The sequence below is a fragment of the Elephantulus edwardii genome, unplaced genomic scaffold (assembly GCF_000299155.1).
Source record: "Elephantulus edwardii isolate Elephantulus edwardi_28Jun2011 unplaced genomic scaffold, EleEdw1.0 scaffold00086, whole genome shotgun sequence".
Classification (NCBI taxonomy): domain Eukaryota; kingdom Metazoa; phylum Chordata; class Mammalia; order Macroscelidea; family Macroscelididae; genus Elephantulus; species Elephantulus edwardii.
In genome coordinates, this window is record NW_006399836.1 from 7,751,833 (window position 1) to 7,777,131 (window position 25,299).

General features: G+C 41.3%; 1 protein-coding gene across 2 annotated transcripts in view; it reads left to right on the top strand.

The window, feature by feature from the left end:
* Positions 1–19,663: 19,663 nt before the first annotated feature.
* DMC1 (DNA meiotic recombinase 1) overlaps positions 19,664–25,299 on the top strand; it is a 78,153-nt gene continuing 72,517 nt past the window's right edge. The window contains exons 1-3 of one of the 2 annotated variants that reach the window (XM_006890120.1): positions 19,664–19,766; positions 21,161–21,205; positions 22,322–22,468. In XM_006890120.1, coding sequence (XP_006890182.1) covers positions 19,716–19,766; positions 21,161–21,205; positions 22,322–22,468 — 243 coding nt within the window. In that variant the 5' untranslated portion in view covers positions 19,664–19,715. The remainder of the gene's footprint in view (positions 19,767–21,160; positions 21,206–22,321; positions 22,469–25,299) is intronic. The other variant, XM_006890119.1, reaches the window with a different exon arrangement.

The following is a 25,299-nucleotide window of genomic DNA, read 5'->3' on the forward strand; positions in this document are numbered from 1 at the left end:
CAATGAAGGAATGAAAACCCAAAATCCCTGTAAATGTTCATTAAAACTAATAAAATTTAATAATAAAAAAAAGAACATAAAAAAATCGGTTGCTATGAATAGTACTCAAGTCAAGGACACCTAACAGCAACAACAATAACATTAAAAGTATCTAATAACAACATAGGAAAGGTTTCCACCTAACACTAACAACAATGCTAAAATGTGGAAGGACTCTGCTGTTGTTGTGTGGTGTCAAGTTGGAACTGACCCTCCAGTGGATTTCCAGAGGCAATAAATTGCACAGAAGGAGATTGTCCATCTTTCCCCTGTAGAACCTAGTGGATTTGAACCGTGGTCCTTTGGGTTGGTAGCACAACTCCTTACTACTAAATTACTAGAACCCCAATCTAGTTTTACAGATGACACAACGTTGCTCACCTTAAGTGAGGAAGACTTGAAATGCTTGCTGCAGAAAATCAAGGACTGTAATCTTCAATATAGATTGCATCTCAACATTACAAAGACTAAAATCTTCACCATTGGGCCCACGGGCAACATCACAATAGATGGAGAAAGGATGATGAAGTTGGTAATGATTTAATTTTGTTTGAATACACAATCAACACCCTTGACACCAGTAGTTAGGAAATAAAAAAATGAGTTGCACTGGGAAAATCTCCTGTTGTGAAATTCTCCAGAGTGGCAAACAGCAATGATGTCAGTCTAAAGACTAAGGTGTGCTTGATCCAAATCATGGTCTTTTCAATTGCTTGCTATGCACTTGAAAGCTAAACAATGACTAAGGATGACAGAAGTAAGATGCCTTTGGGTTGTGGTGCTGGAGAAGAGTATCAACTATCCTATGATCTGCCAACAGAACAAAGAGATTTGGCATTGAGAATGTGAAACCAGAGTGCTCCTTGAAGTCAAGGATAGTGAAACTCCTTTCTACATACTTTGGGCATAGTATCAGGAGAGGCCAGTCCTTGGAGAAGGACATCACGCTTGGGAGAGAGTCAGTATAAGAGAGGAAGACCCTAGAGGAGATGAATTGATCCAGTGACTGGAACAATGGTGTCAAGTGTGTCTGAGAAGATGAGGTTGGTGCAGGATAGAACAAGGTTCAGAACCATTATTTATAGGGATGATGTGAGTCTTATATAACTCAATGGCACATAACAACAACATATAACTTTCTGTACTTTTAAAAATTGAAACTTTCTACATATATAGACATCTATCTGCACACATATATATATTTATATATTAATGAAAGTTTACAGAAAACTTGAATTACCACTCATTCATTATTGCACATTTTCCTCCCTACCCCCTTCCCAGCTCGCTTTTCTCTTTAAAAAAATTCTTTCATTGTTGCACAATTGTATTATTTAATATATAAGCAAATATATTTCTTGTATTCCAGACTACAACAGTCTAAGAAGCAAGACTGGCCACATGGTTCTAAAACAATAGGTCCCCCAAAGCCCCATGAATAGCAGCTAAATGTTGTCTGAGATAGTGGCTGAAGATAAGTCCTCCAGGTTCAAAGGCCTCAACATAAGACTGAGAAAGAGCTACTTCCTTTAGGTAGTAATTGATGTTCTCGTTAAGGGTGGTTGGGAAGAGTAGGACTCATAGTGACCCTATACAACCTAAACCCTATGCTATCCTATGCCATCCTCATCTCTGCCCATTGATGCAGTAACTGTGTCAATCCACTACATTGAAGGTCTTCCTCTCTGCCGTTGACCTTTCCAATGTCTCTCTCCAAGGAAGAGCCTCTTCCAGCAACATGCCCAAAGTATGTGAGACAAAGCTTGTTATCATTGCCTCCAAGAAGCACCCTGGCTGTACTTTTTCTAAGATATATGTTTGTTCTTTTGTTCATAGGGTCACTATGAGTTGTATTCGACTTGATGATGCTTAACCACTGCTAAGTGAGACTAGCATTGTTATATTTTGGAAGAACATTCTTCTACTTTGTACATCACTCTTTGTCAGTTTGCTGTACTGAGGTAATCTGAGTTTGCTGTGATGCTCAACCTTGTGCCATTGGGGTGTCAAATGCCATAATGATTTCCCCATGTGGACAGTGTTTGGTGGAGCCCCCAGGAGTGGCACCCACTTCCTAAACTATATGCCTATGGAAACTCTATTAACTTGGAGAAATGATGATAGTTATAGAAAGACATTAGGTCTTTTGTTCATAGAGTTGCTATGAGTTTTGCTCAACTTGGTGGAAATCAACAACAAAGACAACAGAGTATTCAGTACTCTTCAACAACTCAGCTCAAAGGTATCACTTCTTCGGTCATCCTTATTCATTGCCCAGCTCTCAGATGCACAGTAAGTGAATTAAAAGCCCATGGCTAGAAGCACTTTAGTCTTCAAAGTGACAACATTGCTCCTTAGTAATTTGAAGATATCCCTGATAGCAAATTTGCCTGATACATCTCCTGATCTCCTGACTGCTGGTACCAAGGGTATTGTTTGTAGACCCAAGTAAGATGGAATCATTGGCCATTTCAGTCTTTTCTCCATCTATCATGATGTTACCAATGTCAGTCAAAACATAGTTATTATGCACCTTCCAGTCAGAATCTACTCGTAGCTGACCCTCCGGTAGGTTTTTAGAGGATATCATCCATCTTTCTCCCATGGAACAGGTGTTGGATTCAAACCAGGTGCCTCTCAATTGACAGCATAACTCCCTCCCATTAGGCCACCAGAGCTCCCTCCCCATAGAATGTATAGTGAGGTAAATGGAGTAGAGTTTTCAGGCATTGAAAGACCTTCAGTTGTTGATGTGGCGAGACTAAAAAGGTGGAGGAACAGGTACAAACACACGTCAACAAACATCTTGTAAAATATACAAAGTATGAATCTAGGAAAACTGAAAGTTGTCAAAATGAAACAGAATGTTTGCAGATGAACATCTTGGGTATCAGTGTGCTGGCATGGACCAGTACTGGTGATTTTCAGTCAGACAATCATATGATCTTTTAGGCTGAACTGACAACTTGAAGAGAATGGTGCTGCATTCATCATCAAAAACATTTCAACATCTTTCCTGAAATGCAACCCTGTCAGTGATAGGGCAATATCCATATACATACAAGAAAGGCCTGTTCTTACAACTATAATTCAAAATATATGCAGCAATTTCTTCAGTCTCAAATGGACTGGACCGGTCAGGATGCATTAGTGATAAATCAGTGTCTGGGATGCCAATGTTGGGAACAAACACAAAAGATTGGTAGTTGGAAAATCTGGCGTTGGTGACAGAAACAAGGCCCAAGATTGAATGGTAGAATTTTGTACAATGAATGATTTATTCATCGAAAATATATTTTTAAAGAAAAAGAAATGGTGATTCTGCACATGGACCTCACCTGATGCAATGCACAGGAATCAACTGGATTACATCGTTGGGGAGAGGCAGTGGAAAAGCGCAATCGTAGCAGTCAAAACAAGGCCAGATGTTGACTGTGGAACACACCATCAATTACTCACATGCAAGTTCAAATTGAAGCTTAAAATTAAAGCACTCTTTCTTTCCAGGCTGGTCTCAGAGCTATGGCCTCTGCAAAGAAAGGTGGTGAGAAGAAGGGTCATTCCTGCCATCCACAGAGTGGTGACCAGAGAGGCCACCATCAACATTCACAAGAGCATCCATGGAGTGGGATTTAAGAAGTGTACCTCTCAGGCACTCAAGGATTTCTGGAAATTTGCCATGAAGGAGACGGGAACACTAACTGTTCGTGTTGACACCACACTTAACAGAGCCATCAGGGCCAAAAGAATAAGGAGTGTCCCACAGCACATCTGTGTGCAGTTGTCCAGAAAACAAAATGAGGATGAAGATTCTCCTAACACCCTATTCACACTGGTTATCTATGTACCTGTCACCACTCTCAAAAATCTACAGACTCAGAGTGCGTGAAAACCAATAGCTGATTATCAAATAAAGTCATAAAACTCCCTTCGTGTGATTCTGCTTTATGTAATGCAGCATAACATGGTCATATATGTGGATATACTCAAGAGTCTCAATGCCTGAGGAACCCTAGTGACACAAGCATTAAAGCAGGAACCTGATGATCTATTTGGTCAAGGTTACCATCTAGGAAAAAACCCCATAGTTCAACCCCATCACTTGAATCAGAACTTCATTCCACAGCACCTGATGGTGTGCTTACAGACGGGTTCACTTTGAATATTTGGAAAGTGCCTACAACAATGAGTGTGATTTTGAAGTGAAACCTGATATAAGAAAATTGGTGGGGTCATGTTCATTTATTGCTTGCCACTTCCACATTCCAACTAGTTGAATATCATCTTCAACTTAACATGGTAACATTTATTTTTTTATTAATTTTAATGAAAGTTTACAGAGACTTTGGTTATCCATTCATTTATTGTTGCACTTTTCTCCCTGCCCAACCTCCCCACCCCTGTTCACTCTTCTCTTTGAAAAATAAAAGAAAAATTCTTTCATTCTTATACAATCCCTCCCCCCAAGTCCACTCCACTATTCAACTGGTAACTTATTTTTTTAAAAAAAAAAGAAAAGAAAATGAAAGCTAGGACGTAAGAACCTAAATGCAACCTTGAGTTCACCCCACCCAAACGTAAAAGTCATCTCAGAGATAGATGTGCTGCGCTGAGGTCTAGTAACAGAAGACTAGACAAGTTGTGAGAAGACATCAGGGACATCACACATGAAGAGATCAAAAGGCCTTTAATAAAGGGACAGGAAATAAAGACGAAAACAAATGTCAAAAGATAAACTGAAACTCGTTCTTTAAATTGAGAAGTCACAACCAAGGGAAGAAATGATGACAAGGAGGTACGAAAAGGCTACTCGAGAAGACAAAGCAAAGAATGATCGTGAAATGCACCCAGAGTTGCAGTTAGGAAACCCAGAGGGAAGAACATACTTGGCATTTATTATGCTGGAAGAACTGAAGAATGAACTTGAGCATGGAGTTGTGCTGATGAAGGATTCTGGGCATAATCTTGAATGATGCAGAAAGCATCAAAAGAAGATGAAAGGAATACACAGAATTATTGTACCAAAAATAATTGACCCTGAACCATGTCAGGAAATAGCATATGATCAAAACCAATGGTAGAGGGGTGAGGATGGGTGGGAGTGGTTAATCATAGGGTCTCACAATTTGACGGATGGAGGGAGGGGTTGGTAAAGGAAATGGGAAACATCTGGTGTGAAAAACAATGTAAATGAACTTTGTAAGTAAACCAGTATAAAATTAAAATTTTATTAAAAAAAAAAACCCAAACAGCACACCAATAGTAGTAAAGAAGTTAGAGCTTCAACAAAGGTGTTAACAGAAAAAATGAAGGCTCCAAGAATGGAGAGAATACCCATTGAGGTATTTCAGAAAACCCCCTGGAGGCAGCCCTGGACTTGCTCATACATCTGTTCTGACTCGGAAGAGATTCTTATTATCATTTTTTTAAAAAGGTGATTCAACAGAAAGTGGCCTGATGGCGGTGAGTTTGATATACATTCAATCAAACCCACTCTACTTACTGCTGTCAGGTTGAAGCCTACTTAGAGCTGACCCTGCAGGGGGTTCTCAGCCGCTATAAACAGAACGTAAGGAGATTACCCAGCTTCCTCCCTCAGAATTACTGGTGGATTTGAACCACCAGGAAGCCCCACCTGAAGGTTAGAAGCACATCTCCCTACGAACTATGCCCCAGAGCTTTGGTAATAGAGATATTATAGATAGAGAATTTTCTATCAAGATATTGATAGAGAATTTTCATACTTTGAAAGGTTGATGATGAAGCAAGCAACAAAACAATTCACATATTGTTGTTGTTATGTGCTGTGGAGTCACTTGTGACTCATAGTGACCCTATGTACAACAGCCCTAAACCCTGCTCTATCCTGTGCCAACCTCGCCACACTCACTCCCACCACCCCAATCACAGAATCAATCCATCTCATCCTCTGCTGCGTTGTCCCTCCACTCTTCCAAGCATGACGTGCCTGTCCAAGGACCAGTCCCTTCTTGCAACATGCCCAAAGTATATCAGATGAAGCGTCAGAATCCTTGACTCCAAGAAGCATTCCGGCTTCACCCTCTCCAGGACAAACCTGTTTGTTCTCCTAGCAGTCCATGGTATATTCAACATTCTTCTCCAGCACCACAGCTCAAAGGCATCAATTTTCTTTCTATCATCCCTAGTCACTGTCCAAATCTCTGATGCATAGCACATAATTGCAAAGACAGCACTTCACAACACAACAACAACATAACCTGGATCAGGCGCACCTTAGTCTCCAGACTGATGCCGTTGCTCTTCATTACTCTGGAGAGGTCCCTGGCAGCTGGCTTTCCCAATGCAATTCGTCTCTTGATTTCCTGGCTGCTGGTACCAAGAGTGTTGTCTGTGGAGCCAATCAAACTAAAACTGTTAACTATCTCAATCTCTTCACCATCCATACTGATGCTGCCATTTGGAGTGGTGAGAATCTTTGTTTTCTTGATGTTGAGCTTCTATCTGTATTGAAGGCTGCAGTCTTTGACTTTCTGCAGCAAGTGCTTCAGGTCCTCCTCAGTTTCAGAAAGCAGGGTTGTGCGGTAAACTAATATTGAACTAATCCAGGGCTCCTTATTAAACTAAATGCCAGATCAAGCGCATTTCCATCAAGCTGATGCAGACTCATGGCAACTATGACGTCTGAGCCTGTAAGTCTTCACAGAAGAAGGCTGCCCCTCTTTATCCTGCAGAGTGCCTGGTAGATTCAAAGTGTCAATCCTTTTGTTAGCAACTAAACACATTTCACACTACACCATCAGGGCTCCTCTAAATTTAATACTGCTGTTTTAATTGTTGGTAGAATTTAAATATTTGTAGATGGGACTCATTTGTTAAGGGAGTTTGATCTGTTCAATTTGAGTTGGCAAGACATTAATCAAGTTTCCCTTTGAAAGTACTTATTAAAATGTATTAGAGTTATAAATAAGATATTATTATTTAAGGCTTAAGGAAAGTTACATTTTTTAAATGTCATTACTCTAATAAATGGAACATTAATTTTACAAAGCTTTCTAACACACACACACACACACACACACACACACACACACTTTATTTACTGCAATTTTTCTGCTTCAAGTAAAATTATGGACAATAAAGGGATAGTGCAAAGGATGAGACCATGTTTTCCAGGCCTCAATCTCTCCACTGTTGTCTGTGGGCAAAGGGGCTGCATATCTTGTTCAGGGGACTATATCCAATATTAGGTTACAGTGAAGTGAGAAAAGGTCTAGGGGCTTCACTGGAAGCTGCATTGTAGGCACGAGGGCTAAGAACCCACTTCTTGGGCAGGATCTAAAAGACATTTTCTACTTTTCCAAAATCATGGTAGATGTTAGTTCTTTTTCTTTTGAAAAATTAATTTTAGTGAAAGTTTACAGAGACGTAAGGTTTTCAGTCATTCATTGTTGCACTTTTCTCCCAACCCTGCCCCCTCAATTCACTCTTCTCCTTGAAAAGTAAAAGAAAAACTCTTACATTGTTATGCAATCTCTACCCCCAAGTCCACTCCACTATGCAGCCTTTACTCTGGACTCCTGTCATGACAATAATACCCATTCATATGTCCCTTTTAAACAGTTCTCTCCCTCATCTGTTTCAATACAATGTACATCATTCCTCCCGTCCTTTTCTGTCTTCCCTCAACCCCGATGTCAGTTCCATTCTACAACAGTGGCACTATGCAGTATTTGTCCTTTTGTGACTGAGATATTTCACTTAGCATAATGTCCTCTAGGGTCACCCATTTTGCAAAATATTTCATGAGGTCCTTGTTTTTCAATGCTGAATAGTATTCCATTGTGTAAATATACCAGAGCTTCTCTATCCATTCATTTGTTGCTGGGCACTTGGGTTGTTTCCACCTCTTTGCTATTGTGAACAAAGCAGCAGTGAATATGGGTGTGCATTAGATGTTAGTTCATAATACTCAAAACTCATTGCTGTTGATTTGGAACTGCTGTTGATTTTAGCTGATTCTCTGTTGGATTTTTGAGGTAGTAAATAACATGGGAGAAAATTGCCCATCTCTTTCCTTCAAAGCCACTGGTGGTTATATCTATATGATTTCTCTATTGATATGCCAAATAAAACCAAACACATTACCCTTAGTGGATTACACATTACATTAGTAGATTTCTCATCCTCCAGTGGTTTTCAGGCTGTAAATCTCTACGAGAGGAGATTTATCATCATTGTGATGCAAAGCAGCTGGTAGAATCAAACCAACAGACTTCCAGTTACCAGACCAACAGAGAACCCACTCTGAAACCAGGGCTCCATGTGAGGGGTGTGTGTGTATATGTGGGTTATGCCCTAAAACCACACAGGGTGATGCACGAGGGCCAAATGCTCCCCTTTGTGTGCAGCAAAATTTTACTCCAGAGGGAAATCCCAGACTTATGATGAGACTTAGAGTTTATAGAGAGCAGCTGAAAAAACAACGATAAACATGTCAAACTTGGCCGGCAGCCCTGTGGATTTGTCATTTTCTTCAACAGTGTTTGCTGAAACAAACTCAGAAACTCCCTACCGCCAGCCTCGAACCACCCTCCAGCCTCCTCTCGAGGCAACCTCCAGGGTCATCTTCTTATCCATCCTGTTTCCAGTACTAGCGTGTGTGTGTGTGTGTGTGTGTGTGTGTGTGTGTGTGTGTGTGAGAGAGAGAGCGAGAGAGACGCTCTTGAACCAACAATGAGCTTCCATATCCATCAAACTCTGGAAGTGGAGGCCAGAATTGACCTGGTCCACTTGCATCTGCAGGCTCCTTACCTGTGCTCTCTAGGCTTCTATTTCAACTGTGACCATGTGGCCTCAGAAGGCATGGGACACTTCTTCCCCACTTGGTGAAGGAGTTTCTTGAAGTTGTCTCTTGCTGGACATGCGGTTGGTCCAGAGGAGCAGGTGAAGGTCCTGGACATCACGAAACTGCAGCTGGTCCTGGAACTCAACTCTGTATCAACTCACTGCTGTTGAGCAAGAACCTACTCATAGAAGACAGTCCCTTGGGTTTCACAGGAAGAGACTGCTCATCTTTCTCCTGAGGCTGGCGGATTCGAACTGCCAGAGAGGCTCAGCCTTTCAGAACTGAAACCAGGCTCTCTGCATCTGCACTGCGTTCTACAATCACAGACCTTTCAGTCACCTGTATGACTTTCTGTAGAATCATTTGCTAGATGAGGCTGTGAAGCATCCTGAGAAAATGGGTGATAAAATGGCCTGTCCAGCTTCTGGACTGGGCTGAGTCTCACCTTTGAATGCCAACCATGACTGGGAGGTTTCACGGTCCTGTGATCTGTGACCCTCTGCATTCCCCTGCCATTATCGAGCTTCTGCCTGAACTCCCTCCAGCTACCAGGCAGCAAATTAACCAAGCTGCGGACCAAGTGGAAACAACTCAGGAGGGTCCTGGATATCCCATGGACTGCCAAAATAAAATCATTCTGCCTTGTTGTTGTTGTTGTTAGGTGCCATTGAGCCAAGTACGACTCATAGCAACCATATGAACAGCAGGCCTGAACCCTGTCCTATCCTGCACCATACTCATCCTGCCTCACACACTTGAGCCTATTGCTGCAACCACCGTGTCAATCCATCCTGTTGAGGGTCTTCCTGTCTTTCACACACCCTTCACCTTTCCAAGGATGATGCCCCTTTCCAAGGAATTACCTGTCCTAGCCCAAAGTATGTGAAAAGCTTTGTCCTCCTCACCTCCAAGGGGCGCTCTGGCTGCACTTTTTGCAAGACACATCTGTTTGTTCTGTTGTAGTCCTTTATATACTCATTATACCACAGCTTCAGGGCATCAATTCTTTTTCTGACATCCTTATTCATTATCTAGCTCTCAGATGCATAACAAGGGATTTTCCTCGCCTGAATCAGGCGCACTTCATATTCAAACTGACACCATTGCTTCGCAGTAATTGGAAGACATCCCTGACTGAAGACTTTCCCAGTGCAGTATGTCTCCTAATCTTCTGACTGCTAGTACTAAGGGTGTTGATTGCAGGTCCAGGTAAGAAGTCATTGACAATTTCAGACTTTTCTCCATCAGTCCTAATGCTGTCTATTGGTCCAGTTGTGAAGCTCTTTGCTTTTCTTGATGTTGAGATGTAATCCAAATTGAAGTCTGTATTCTTTGATCTTCTGCAGCAAGTGCTTCAAGTCCTTCTCTCTTTCAGCAACCACTGTTTAACACAATCTGCGTAACAGAGGTTGTTGGTGAGGCTTCCTCTGACCCTGATGCCACATTCTTCTTCACAGAGTCCAGCTTTTCAAAAGATTTGTTCACCATACAGATTAAACAGGTATGGAGAGAGAATACAGCTCTTAGAGAAAATATAACAAGGGTGTTCCTTAAACGTCAGGATAGTGATATACTCATGTACTTTGAGTATGTTGTCAGGAGGAGCCAATCGCTGGAAAAGGACATGCTGGGAAAGGTGGAGGGTCTGAGAAAGAGAGGAAGACCCCTAACAAGATAGACACAGTGACTGTAACAATGGGCTCAAGTATATCAGAGATCCTGAGGCTGGCTTAGCATAGGCCATTATTCAGATCTCTAGTCAATAGGGTCACTGTGAGTCATAGCCAACTCAGTGACAACTAACAACAACAAATTTCTTTTTAAAATAAAATAGTAGGCCAAAAGACACACTGCACACAAAGACCTCTGCCCTCTGGTGTAAACAAACCTTCACTAGGGAGTGGAGTGAAAAGTTTGTAAGGTTTACAATCCTAGAATGTAAGCAAATGTCTCCAGGGAAGAGGGGAGGCCACTCCTGAGGTTTATTACCTTGAGGATGTGAGCAAATGGCTCCAGACAAACTTACCTTTTTGACATATGTGACATGTTTGCCCTCTGTCACAGAGGCTGAAGCTTACAGGAAAGGGAAAGTACAGATTGTCAACAAGGGAGAGGCTGCCTTAGGGTTACCTGTATACACAGATGTATCTTGGGAAAATGTTTTTTATTATATAATATTGTTATTGTTTTGCATACAATCATTCATTTAAATTGTGTTTCATGCATGTATATTGTGTTTTATAAAATCTTGCATTTATATCATATTTTATTCATCTATACTGTGTTTTATACACTCACTCATATACATTGTATATGCCTATTATTACCCTGTGTTTTCAAGTTCCCCTTGAGTCCTTCCTATTCCTTCACTCCACTATCCATTAACCTAGTGATTTCCTTCCTTTCCCCTTTTCAGCCCTTTTCTCTCCTTTTTTTTCCTTCTCTCCTCCTTTTGAACATTAATACACACAGAGTGCTTTTTAGAAGGAAGGATGGTGAAGCTTCGTCTCACATACTTTGGGCATATTGATAGAAAGGACTATTTCTTGAAAAGGATCTATGCTTGAAAAGGTAGAGGGTTGGTGAAATAGAGAACAATGGTCAATGAGATGGATTGACCAAGTGACTTGGCAATGAGCTCAAATGTAGCAGAGTTGATAAGGGAAGCACAGGACAGGACAGGGTTCAGATCTGTTGTTCTTAGGGTTACTATGAGTCATACTTGACTCAACGACACCTAACAACAACAACATGCTATTACAGTCCAGAGCAGAATGGTCCCCTGTTCAACTTACAGCCTTGAAAACACCAGGAAGTGTCAGCTATGAGTCACTTCTGACTGATGGTCATGAGAAAGAGATACTATTACAGTATGTTTACTAGAATTGCCTATAAGTTTGTAAGGACAAGAATTGTCTTGTACACAGTTCTGAGGGATACTTCAAAAAATAAGAAACCAGAAATTATTGTTGCAGCACACACGGGTTTAAAGTCTAGATCTATTTCTCATGTCTAGAATGTGTCAGCATTTATTAATTTTGGGATATTTGTTTTTTAGTTGTTGTACTTATGTTTTTTCTTATGGGTAATTTTAATTGCATAACTTTTTTTTTTTGTGTGTGTGTGCGTGTACCGTCAAATCAGATCTGACTGGTACAGGAGGAGATTGTTCCTCCTTTTCCCGGAAGAGCATCTGGTGGATTCGAACCGTGTGCCTCTGGGATTGTAGTTGCAGCTCCTTGCCACTAGGCCACCAGAGCTCCCTAATTGCATAACTTTTAAGCTTACAATCCTTGCATTCCTTATACGTGAAAATTTTATCTTAACAAAATACCTTTAATAAAAAAGTTAACGTCTTAAAAAAAAAGAAAAGAATTGCCTTATAGTTCCATTGTGTTTTGTACCTTGCTTGTTGAATCCCTAGGACTCAGCTCAAACCCACTGGCATTGAGTGGACTCATCGCAACCCTGTAAGACAGACTAGAACTGACCCCTGGCATTTCCAGGGCTGTAAAGAAACCCTGCAGAAGCTGACTGGCGTGTCTTCTTCTAGCAGAATGGCAATAATTCAAACCACTGATCTTTGCATTTAACACTCAAGAACTTTAACCACTGCATTACCTGGGCTCCTTCACACTAACAGTGCCTGACAAATAATAGGGATTTTTTTTTTCATTTTCTACTAGTTTATTTACAAAATTTGAATACAATGGGGAGGGGGTTTGGTGGTTGGTTTTTTCTTTTTCTTTTTTTTTTGTGAGAAAAATTTGTATTTAGAATTAGTCCTCTGGACTCAGTTTAGATGATCCCAATTTTGTTGGCAACATCCAAAGTATCATAGTCAGGAGCAAGTCGAACATAGGCCTTCTTCTCTCCATCAGGCCTAATCAAAGTGTTGACCTTGGCCACATCAGTGTCATAGAGCTTCTTTACAGCTTGTTTAATTTGGTGCTTGTTGGCCTTGACATCCACAATGAACACAAGTGTGTTAATGTGTTGTTATTGTCTATCTTCCTCATGGCTGACTCAGTGGTCAGGGGAAATTTGATGCTGGCAGAGTGGTCAAGCTTGTTTCTCCTTGGGGCACTCTTGCGGGGGTATTAGGGCTGCCTTCGGAGCCTCAGCATCTTAGGCCTCCGGAAGGTGGGTGACGTGCGGATCTTCTTTTTTTTTCTTTGCTGTGGATGCCCTTCAAGATGCCTTCTTTGACCTTTAATGCCTTTGCTTTGGCTTCAGTTTTGGGAGGGGCAGGGGCTTCCTTCGCTTTCGGTGCCATCTTCGTAGAAAGCAAATACACTGTTTTTAAGAACAAATTATTTCAATTTCCTTCATCCCACTCCCATCAAATTGTACCACTCCAGGATTAATCCCCCCCCTGCACGTTTTCATCAATAACAGGGATTTTTTAAAATATTTTTTTCTAGGGGAGCTCTGGTGGCCTAGTGGCAAGAAGCTGCACTGCAATCCCAGAGGCGCACGGTTCAAATCCACCAGATTCTCTGCCGCGGAAGGAGGGACAATCTCCTCCTGTACCAGTCAGATCCGATTTGACAGTACACACACACACACACACACACACACACACACACACACAATTAAAAAAAAAATTTCCCACTGTTGCACATTTTCTTCCCTCTTCCCCCCTCCTCTCCCAGCCTTCCTCATGATGCATGCACCCCGTTTCATATTGTTCTCATACATATAATGACTAATCATATATTCCTTTCGGACAGTTCTTCAACTCTTCTGCTCTATTGCAGTGTTCAGTATCTATCCACTCTCTCTCATTTCTATCTCCAACCCCCTCCATGTCTGTCCTGTTTTACAACAGAGGAGTTATAGAGTGTTTGTCCTTTTGTGGCTGAGATATTTCATCAGCATAATAACCTCCAGGCTCCCCCATGTTGTGTAATGTTTTATGAGTTCATTGTTTTTTCAATGCTGTGCACTGTTTCAGTGTGTAAATTTACCATAGTTCTTCTATCTGTTCATTTGTTGATGGGCACTTAGGTTGCTTTCATCATTTTGCTACTGTGAATAACACAGCAATAAACATGAGTGTGTGCATAACAATAGGGATTTTCAGAAGTAACGTTATATGTTTAAAGGAAGATACACCCAATGGAATTCTTGTTGTGAACAGCCTTTATTCTTTATTTTTTCCTAAAGCCATTTTCCCAGGAACATACATCTTACAAGCAGCAGTTTGAGAAAACTCATTTGTACACACTGAAATAATTCATTTCTGTTTGGTTATAAAGTGGCCGTCCACAGAGGGGCAGTAAAGTGTAATGGTTAAAAGTCAGATCCTGCCTGTAATCCCCCCAGCCTGCTTTCATTTGTCATTTTTATATCTTAGAATATCATAAATATGACACAAATTTCCCAGATTCTATAGAGAATTTGGGAACTCCATGAAGAATCTGGGAAATTCCAGTAAGTTACAAATCGATACAAAAGCACTGGTTTCATACGCTCTATGACTTAGGCTAGGAAAGTGATATTTTGTCTTGCAAATTTTTTTTTAAATGTATTTGTCAGATGTTCATGGCTTCAGAGTTTTATACTCAAAAAGGCTTTTCTATTCAAGGATAATTTTTAAAATTCAGCCAGGTTTTCTTCTAGTACTTTTATTGTTGTTCAGATTTAATTTTATTTTTCTGCAGTTTAATTTGGTGTGAGGTGTGAACTGTGGTTCTAATTTTATTTTTCTTCCAGATGGCTACCTAGTTAGTTGTTCCAACACTATTCAGTGAATTCATCCTTTTCCCACTGATTTGAAATGCCACTTTCATCATGTTCAAAATTTGTCATTTTTTTTAAAGACTCTTCTTTGTTGTTGTTTTGATTTGGGTGGTAAAGTCTTCCCATCCAATTTTTAACAATCTCAAGGATTTTTTTAAAAAAATGTTAAAAGGTGTATATAATCATCTATGATATCCAAACAAGATTCTCATCCTTGCTTCAGGAATGTCATTACCAGGCTCATTTCTATTTCTTTCTTAAAGTGTTCTGCATACAACCTTCAAATATTATGAACATTTTTCTCTCCCAGCTGTCACTACACCAAACTACATATGTTATATTTCCCTAAATCATCTTGCTGTGCTTTTTGCAACTCCTCTGTATACTGTTGATGTCTTCATCTAACAAACTGCTCAGAAGTTACTATAATTACTTTAATGGTGCCTCAGAGCAAAAGCCTATCATCATTACCTAGTTTGTCCCCAAAATGGCCACTTATTTCCATTTAACAAGACGAGGACAGGCTATGTTTCCGGAAAACAACAGATTTTGAAGAGCTGTGGCAATTATTTATTGGCTTTTTAAACCATCCACCTGGGGGGTAGGGAAGGAAGAGCCTACAAAATGCCAACTGCTATTGTGGGATTTTTTTGGTTATTTATTCCAACAAAATGATTCAGACACTGAAGAAAAAGGGTCGCCTTGTACTAGGTCTTGAACTGTTTGCATAGATATTCATCCAAGACCCATTACAGCCTCCACTTCACCAGATGCTCTTTCAAATGTTTCATGACTCTCTTCAACAACAGTCAATCTCCATTTAAGGGGGAGGATGACTGTGCCAGAGATAGATGGCTCTGCTGGCATGAAGGCAGGCCTCAATGTCTATTTAAAAACTGGACTAAAATATGTTTAGCTTCTGTTATCTATTTTAAACCTCAAGTTAAGAAGAGGAAAAAAATTACTCTTCATGCTGAATGGGCCTCAGGCGGTTCAATCACAGACAAGACAGGGGTGAGTGGCAAATGGCAACAGATCCAGGAAAAAAAAAAGATGAGGTTTGGAATAGTTTTGAAAGACACACTTTGAAGCTGGTTTGAACTATTTGTGAATGAAAAGAAAAATTTTAGGCAAGGGGAAAAGGCTGTCCACCATGCTCCTTCCTAACCTGGTAAAAATAAAATCAACAACTCAACGCATTGAATTGAACTGAATTACAACCAAGTCATGGCTGACCCTCCCCAGCTGGTTTCCAGAGGCAGTAAGAATTGATGCCTTTGTGTTGGGTGTTGGAGAAGAGTGTTGAATATCCAATGGACTGTTGAAAGACCAAATGGGTATGCCCTGCCGAAGGTGCAGCCAGAGTACTCCTGGGAGGACAGGATGGAGAAATTTCATCTTACATACTGTGGGCATTTTGGGGCCATTACTATGGAAGGGTTCTGTTGTGCGTAACAGAACCCTTCCATAGTAATGGCCCCAAAATCTGGGGCTTCGTCTGACATACTTTGGACATGTTGCCAGGAGGGACGGGTCCTTGGAGAGGGACATCATGCTTGGGAGGGTGGAGGGACAGCGCAGGAGGGGAAGACCCTCTATGAGATGGATTGATTCGGTGACTGGGGTAATAGGGATGGGTATGTCAGAGGCAGTGCGGTTGGCACAGGATAGAGCAGGGATTAGGGCTGTTGTGTCGCTATGAGTCGCAAATGACTCAACGGCACATAACAACAACAGCAACAACTATGGAAGGGGTGTTATGCTTGGAAAGGTGAAGCCAGGTTGCTCCTTAGAAGCAAGAACGCTAAAGCTCCCTTCCACATACTTTGGGCATGTTGGTAGGAAAGGCTTTTCTCTGGAGAAGGATATCATACTTGGAAAAGTGGAGGGACAGTGAAGGAGAGGAAGACCTCCAAACAGATTGGTTGACACAGTGACTGCAGCAACGGGCTGGAGTGTGTCAGGGATGGTGAGAAATGGCACCGGGTAAGGCAGGGTTCAGATCTGTTGTTCTTAGGATTGCAATGAGTCACACTTGACTCAATGGCACCCAGAAAGAACTGCCTACCTCTCTCCCATGGAGCCATTTTTTTAAAAAAACTTATTTATTTTTATTAATTTTAATGAAAGTTTACAGAGACTTAGGGTTTCCAGTCATTCATTGTTGCACTTTTCTCCCTCCCCCCAATTCACTCTTCTCCTTGAAAAGTAAAAGAAAAACTCATTATACAATCCCTCCCCCCAAGTCCACTTCACTGTGCAGCCTTCACTCTTAACTCCTGTCATGACAATAACACCCAATCATATATTTCTTTTAAACAGTTTTCTCTCTCATCTGTTTCAATGCAGTAAACATCATTCCTCCCCTCCTTCTCTGTCTTCCCTCAACCCCAATGTCAGTCGCGTTTTACAACAGTGGCCCTATGCTACATTTGTCCTTTTGTGACTGAGATATTTCACTCAGCTTAATGTCCTCCAGAGTCATCCGTTTTGCATAATTCATGAGTTCCTTGTTTTTCAATGCTGCATAGCATTCCATTGTGTGAATATACCACAGAGCTTCTCTATCCATGCGTTTGTTGATGGGCACTCGGGTTGTTTCCAGCTCCTGACTATTGTGCACAAAGCCGCTATAAACATGGGTGTGCATCCATGGAGCCTTTTGAGTTAACAAAACTTCCTACCGACGAGGAATAGGGGTTCTTCTCAGTGGACATGAAGGCGATCATATACACCCAATGCTTCACCACTGAGAGCCTCTCTTTATCCACAAGGTCTTCCACCTCGGGGATTCCCTGCCCCACACCAGTCGCTTCCCAGTGGCTTCTCTTCAGTTCTCATCACCTACTCTAAGGAGCTCTGGTGGCCTGGTGCTAAGAAGCTATGCTGCAATCTAAGGTAAGTGGTTCGAATCCAGCAGCTGTTCTGCGGGAGCGGGATGGGCAATCTCTTCCTGCGTGATTCCCGGCCTCTGAAAACACGCTGGAGGGTCAGCTATGAGTCGGTTCCAACTCGGTCGGTGGTGTTCAACACCACTAGGATGTTCCTTCTCACAGCTGCCTGCCCCTCACCTCGGCGCCCAGCTCAACACGCCCTAATGTAGAAGTATCTTAGAGCCTCCACCTCAGAGTGTTGCCTCTGAACTCATCATCCCCCTCAGCTCAAGGGACCCCTCTCCTCACACCCGCTCCCAACCCAATGGACCTCCATCCGCCTGGTCCCCCCACCCTCCAAGCTCTGTCAGCAGACACGTGAATCTCCGCCCATCTCGGCCCCGCCCCTCCTGAGGAGCCCCGCCCACAACACAGCTCCGGCCAATCCGCGCGCGCCCTCTAGTCTTTTGGCGCCAAGCTCTTTGGTCGTTGTCCCGCGAGTCCCGCTTCTCAGCGTTCTCGGTCGGGCAGAAATTCCGCAAGCTTGAGAACGCGAAAGTCGGGGCGCGGGGCAGACAGGGGTCACCTGGGAACCTCGGGGTACGAGAGCGGTGGGGGGGAAGGAAGGATGGGGAGCCGTGTGGAGAAACTGAGGGGAAACTCTAGGTGTTAAAGCTCCGTCGCGTCCTCACCCGAGAAAAGCGGGAGCTTCGCTGGGGCGCGCGCTCCCCTCACCTCGGGGCAGGAGGCCCAGTGGTCTCGGGCTTTTCAGCACCCTTCCACCATGGCTGTGCCTTAGGCCTCCGCAGCCCTGCCTTGGGATGAGGGCGGGTGCCGGGAAAGTGTCCCCAAGGTGGCAGGTTCTCACCTCAGCGGTGCCATCGAGGGGGTCCTGGACCACGTCCCCCCCACGATGTCCAGTCCTATTCGGCCGAGTGGTCGCTTCTAAACCAGAGGAACCAGGGTGTCTGAGCGCCCAGCAGAGGGAACTGTTCACTTGTTACTTGAAAAAGATCATTTCATCCAGGAGGGGGAGAAATGGCTGATTCTCTCTCTTTTCCCTTCATTGAGGATGCTTTGAGTTTATATACGTAGCTAAGATACATGTAGCGCTGTATACACGTGCTTAGCTCCCCCACCCCCTGAGGAACCGTATTCGACTAAATTCTGTGCCAACTGCATCCAGACCCGCCCCTGAGACCTTGCTGATTAAAAGTACTAGTTGGCAGGGTCGTACCTCTACGTTAATATTTTTGTTCTCTTTCTGTTGAGTTCCAATGTTAAACTTTGTCAATAAGTGAGGAGATGAAATAGACTAAACCCTTGATTATTTTTTTAAGTATGGTTTTTTTCTAATTTTTATTTTATTATTTGTTGTGCATGTACCGTCAAATCAGATCTGACTGGTACAAGAGGAGATTGTCCCTCCTTCCCCGACCGAGCAGCTGGTGCATTCGAACCGTGAGCCTCTGGGATTGTAGTTGCAGCTCCTTGCCACTAGGCCACCAGAGCTCCCCTTAAGCCTATGTTTTATTGTAAGGAGTGCAGGCATGTAGAGTCCCAAGATTTAAAACAGTTTGTAATGTTAAAGACTATTTAGCAGCTTAATGATCCTCCTAATACTAGAGAAATGTGCCATGTTTTTAATCTTTAGAAATCATGAAATTGGTAACAGCTATAAAACAGCGAACATTTTCTGGTGTTTTATGAAACAAAAAGATATTTCAAGAGACAGTTGTCATCGTAATCAGCAAGCAGGAAGGCATTTATCGTATATGAGAAATGATAAGAATCTGTTCATTCAAGGTAGAGTGTGTTCTAGGTGCCAGGAAGAAAACTTAATATTGTGGATATTACAGTGTTGTTAAACATGACAGGTTAAATAGTAATATATATTAAATAACGTATCTGTTATGATTAACTATGCCATGGAAAATGAGAAAGATGATAAAAAGTGAGCAGTGTTAGGGAGGGACAGAAAGATGAAATAAAACAACTCTCTTCTTCTCCCCAGTACAAAAGGAATAATGTCACTTGGTTAGCATAAAGAAGATAGACCTACCCAATCTTTTTAAATAAAATGTTTCTCATCTTTTACCCTGGTGACTTTGAAATGGAATCAAGGAGGCCTTTGGGCAAAAGAGTTCTCCCCCCATATGATAAAAAAATAATAACCTCTTAAATCATTTATTGCTTTTCTAGATTTGTTTTTCTGCAGTTCTCCTTTCAAAATGAAGGAGGATCAAGTTGTGCAGGAAGAACCAGGATTCCAGGATGATGAAGTATGTTAGAATGTTGGTTGATAAGTAGACATCCTATGAAAATGAAATTCTCTTTCTGCTAGCAATTATATTTAGAAACAGTGAAAAGAGTTTTAGAGAGAGGTGACATTAAATATATGTAACAACTGGAGGAGAGGAAAGGGAGGAAAATGTGCAACAATGAATGAATTTAAAAATGTAAAAAAAAAAAGGATAGGTAACAGTGGTACATCCAGGAAGGAATGCTAAGATTAGCAGTTTAGCAAAGGACATGGAAGCTATTTTGGTAACCGAACAACTGGTACAGCTATATTAGTTCCTATACTTTGTTGTTGTTAATTACCATTCAGTCAGTTCTAGTTCATGGCAACTCCACACCATGTATGCAGGTAGAAGTTTTCCAGACTGGTTTCTAGTGTGTGATTTTTCAGAAGCAGATTGCCAAGCCTGACTTTTGAGGTACCTCTGCGTGGGTTTGAACTGCCAGCCCTCTGGTTAATAATAGAATGCTTAATTAACTATTTGTGTCATCCATGGACTGGTACCAAATAGCACCCTGGTCCTAGAGGAAGAAGTAACATGTTGACAAGCATATTTCAAAATAGCTTAAATGCAGTTCCACTGCTTTAGAAAAAGACCTTAGAATTCTGGTTGGGACCAGAACAAAGGTATTAGCTTCCTGGCCCTTTCAGTATAGAAATGTCTTCTAAACATGCAACAGTGTGTTAGGAAAGAACATTTCCAATCCTCATTCAATCCTTCTGTGTTGTTATGTACTGTTGCATTGTCTGAAACTCATAGCAATCCTATGTACAATCACAATAAATCCTGCCCTAACCTGAGCCAATCTTACTGTCTATGACATACCTATTCCTATTACCCTGGTTATTATGTCAGTCTGTCTTATCTATGGTCTTCCTCTCCTGCACTGTCCCTCTACCTTTCCAAGCGTGATGTCCTTCTTCAAGGGCCACTCCCTCCTGTCCACATGCCCAAAGTATGTGAGACAGAGCTTCAAAATCCTAGCCTCCATGGAGAAACTTGGTTTCACCCTCTCTACTAGGACAGACTTGTTTGTTCTTTTGGCAGTCCATGGTATATTCAATACTCTTCACCAATGTCACAACCCAAAGACATAAAGTATTTTTCTTCTATTATACTTACTTTGTTTTCCGTTCTCTGATGCCTAGTAAGTAATTTCAAAGGTCATGGCTTGGATCAGGAACACCTTAGTCTCTAGACTGACATCATTGTTCCTTAGCACTCTGGAGAGGTCCAGGAGAGCAGATTTTCCCAATGCAATAGAAGTAAAATTTGAGACATTTGGGAGAGATTTATCTTGCTGAATTATTTATTTAAAATACATGAAACAATTAGATATGAAAAAAACCCCCAATATATTTTATCTTCTTTAGGAATCTTTGTTTCAAGATATTGACCTACTACAAAAGCATGGAATTGTAAGTATTTTGGGGTCTTGTGTTAAGTTGATCAACTCAAGGTTTCTCAGCCTTTGACCTGTTGACATTTTGGGCTAGGTATTCAGCTGTTAGAGAGCAGGGATATCTTTTGCATTTTAGGGCATCATTCCTGGCCTCTGCCCAATCATCAGGAGCTCTGGTGGCTTAGTAATAAAGAACTGCACTACTAATGCAAAGGTACACGGTAGGAATCCACCAGCTGCTCCGCAGGAGAATTATAGGCAGTCTTGTCCCATGTGATTTACTACCTCTGAAAACCACTGGAGGGTCAGATAAAACAAAAACCCACTCCTCGATGCTAGTAGAGTACCCCTCTAGGTCTGGCAACCAAAAATATTTCCAGACATTGTCAAGTATCTCCAGAGGGTGAAGCATCCCTAACTGAGAACCACATGCCAATTGGAAGCATTTAAAACTATCTCTGAACTCATTCTCCATGCCCTTTTAAATCTATATTTACCATCTTCATTAACCGAAAACTTAGTTCTATATGTCAAGTGATTAGAGTGAATGATATTGGCAGAAATGAATAACAAACAAGATTCATTTTAGTGCCAAGCAGTTGGTAGTAAAACTTTTTAACATCTTTTCAAATGCTCACGTTTAATCTCTTGAATTGGTTTTAGAAAATAAGAAGAAGAGAAAATTCTGGTCCCTTAGTAATGTCATTATTTGCATCTTCCAAGGGCTGAGGGAGGAAAAAAACCACACAACACCTCCTTTTTTTTTTTCTTAAAAAAAAAAAGAACATATTGGTAATGAAGTTCTGTAGAAGGGAAGGAGCTGAACTGAGTGGGTGAATGTGTGGTATGTTTTACACCAACAGACTTTTCTTTTGGATTTCTTGTTACATTGCCATGGTCTCACTAACATTCTTAGGAAATCAGGGCACAGCCTGAACATTTGGCAGCCTGCTGGATATGTTCTACTCAGATATTTCCAGAACATTTGGCTACATGGTGGGTGGGTTCCACCTGGTTACTTGTATAAAATTGGCAACATGGCAGAAAGGGATGGACACAAAAGCACATGACTTAGTATGGGAGTCTTTCAGGTTGGCATTTTATCACTCCGTGCCCACTCTTTTACTGGCAGAATGTGGCTGACATTAAGAAACTCAAGTCAGTAGGAATCTGTACCATCAAAGGGATACAGATGACAACGAGAAGAGCCCTGTGCAATGTTAAAGGGCTCTCTGAAGCCAAAGTGGACAAAATCAAAGAGGCAGCTAACAAACTTATTGTGAGTAAAATGAATTATTTGCCATTTTTTACCTTAGAAGGGCTTTGTGGGTCTTTATAGTGTTTGTCATTACAAATACTACAAATGCTTCTCTGAGTTACTGTGGATTCTGTTTTACATGTTAACTTTTGATCACCTTAATCTCAAAGCCATAGCAGCTAATTTCTAAAAGATCAAAGGCAATTTTAAAAATAACTTTTCTTTTTGCCTTTCTGGGGTTCTTCGTGTGTGTGTGTGTGTGTGTGTGTGTTTCCTCACTTTTACTTCTTTGCCTTTTGATTTTTGTTTTCTTACCTTCCTCTTAATTTATTTTGTCTTCCCATATGTTTATGGTGGTTGCAAAACAGTACTAGAGAAGTTTCCTACTATTGTTGTTGTTGATTGCCATCAAGTTGAGCACTACTCATAGCAAACCAATGACCGAAAGGCCTGAAGCCTTTCTATAACCATCATCATTTATCCCTACTATAGGGAGTACTAATGGTGTTAACCCAAAAGAGATGTCTCTCCGGTTCAAATCCACCAGCATCTTCTTGGGAGAAAGATGGGCAATCTCCTCCCATGAGATCTATAACCTCCCTATAAGGAGAAGAGTGCCAAAGAACAAACAGACGTATGTTGGGAAAAGTGCAGCCAGAGTGCTTTTCTGAAGCAAAGATAGCAAAGCTTTTTCTTTCATACTTTGGACATGTAGCTAGGCCAAGGCTATTCCTTGGAAAGTGACATCATGCTTGGAAAGATGGAGGATCAACAAAGGAAAGAAAGATCCTCAATGAGATGAATTGACATGGTGACTTTAGCAGTGGGTTCTAGTGTGTCAAAGATGATGAGAATGACTTAGGATAGGGCAGGGTTCAGGTCAGCTGTTCAGAGGATTGCAATGAGTCATACTCGATAGCACCTAACAACAACAACAACAAACCCCTCTAAAGGAACAGCTATGAATTGGTTCAAACTTGACAGCAATAAGTGAGTGAGTGAAGATAGATAGGCTGCTGGATAAAAACAGTTGCATTGGTTGGATCTGTATTTGTGCAATAGAGTTAGTAATCATCAAGAATGCCCTCACTAAGGCTGCAGACTATGTTGTTCTTGTGTATTGTCGAGTCAGAACCAACCCATAGCTGACCCTCTGGCAGGCTTTCAGGGACAGTTAATCGCATGGGAGAAGATTGTCCATCCTTGTGCCACAGAGCAGCTGGTTTTGTATAGAGCTTTTGAGTGGCACTAATTGTGGTCACATTTATATCTATAAAAATAGTTATGTGCTGAAGAGCATGGCCTTCCACTTCTACATATGCATATAGGATTCTCCTTCCCAATAAGCCCTAGAAGTAGTCCATTTATCAAAAGGCACTTAATTGCTTTCCCCAAAGGCATTCAAAATAGAAGACATATACAAGTGGCATTGTGGTCCCCAGATTGAAGACAACCTAAGTGAAAAACCTTGAAATTAGCTCAGTTGCTCTAGTTGTACTGCCAGGCAGAGAACTCACAAGATCAATTCTACAGGTACCAGATCTTCTAAGGAAACCCCTGGAGCATCACCTGGAGTTTGGAACACTGCTGCTTTGGCAGTTCAAAGGCATTAATCTTTCTTTCTTTCTTTGGTAAACTCAATCCTGTTCCCAAAGAAAAGAACCTCCCTCCATCTAAAGCATCCACTACTATACCTAGAGTCTTACCCATTATCAGATGAAATTAATTCTTTTTTAAGAGAGAATAGGAGATTGAGAGAGAAAAATGAAGTTAATTTTGTAGTACAGTGGTCCTTAAACATTGCATCAGAATCATCCATGAAAATTAATAAATAATCTAAAGGGCCAACCTCATTGAAGTATGCTAGAACCTGGACTTTTCTCCACACTCCTCTCACCCTTGAAGTTTAGGAAACACTGTCTGTCATAGTTGGAAACAACACAGAAACCCATCAGACCACATTAGAGCCCATTTTCCTTATATCTTTCCTGTAGATGTAGCTCATCACATCAACAAATAAGATGTATAAATAGGAATATCTGGGCTCTTTGCAACTTGTAAAGCAACTCTAATGGCATGTTTTTGTGTTGCACTGCTAACCAAAAGATCAGGGTTAAGGTTGGAATTCTCCATGGAATTCACCATGGGAGAAAGAGGGACAGTCAGTCTCTTCTAATCAAGATTTATAACTTCAGCAACTCCATGAAAGAAATATTGCAATGGATTGGAATCATTAGCAGTTGGTTTGGGTTTTTGCAACTTATAGACCTAGGAGAACAAATTTCTGTTGAATGAAATCAACTGAATAGTTCAGTAAAATGTGATTTTGCTAAATTAAGCATATTCAGATTTCACTGAATGTTGTTATTTGTTGTCTAATTGGTTTTAGCTCATAGAGATCCTAAGGCCAACAGAATAAGACCCTGCTGGATCCTGTGTCATCCTCACCATTGTTGCTATGATTGAGCCCATTGTTGCAGTCACTGTGCAAATCCATATCATTGAGAGTCTTCCTTTTTCATTGACTCTGCACTCTACCACCAAGCACAGTGTCCTTTCCCAGGAACTGGTTCCTTCTGATAACATGACCAAAGTATGTGACATGAAGTCTTTTCATCCTTGCTTTCAAGGACCATTCTGGCTGCTCTTCTTTTTTTTTTTAATTAAATTTTATTAGTTTTAATGAACATTTACAGAGATTTTGGGTTTCCAGTCATTCATTATTGCACTATTTTCTCTGCCCCCCAGTTCCTTCCTCTTCCCCTCCTTGAAAGTCTGTTTTAATTGTCCCATTGCCACAGTGCTTGTCAAAGCCAGTTCTGATTAATCTCCTTTGTCAGTGTGTCCTTTGC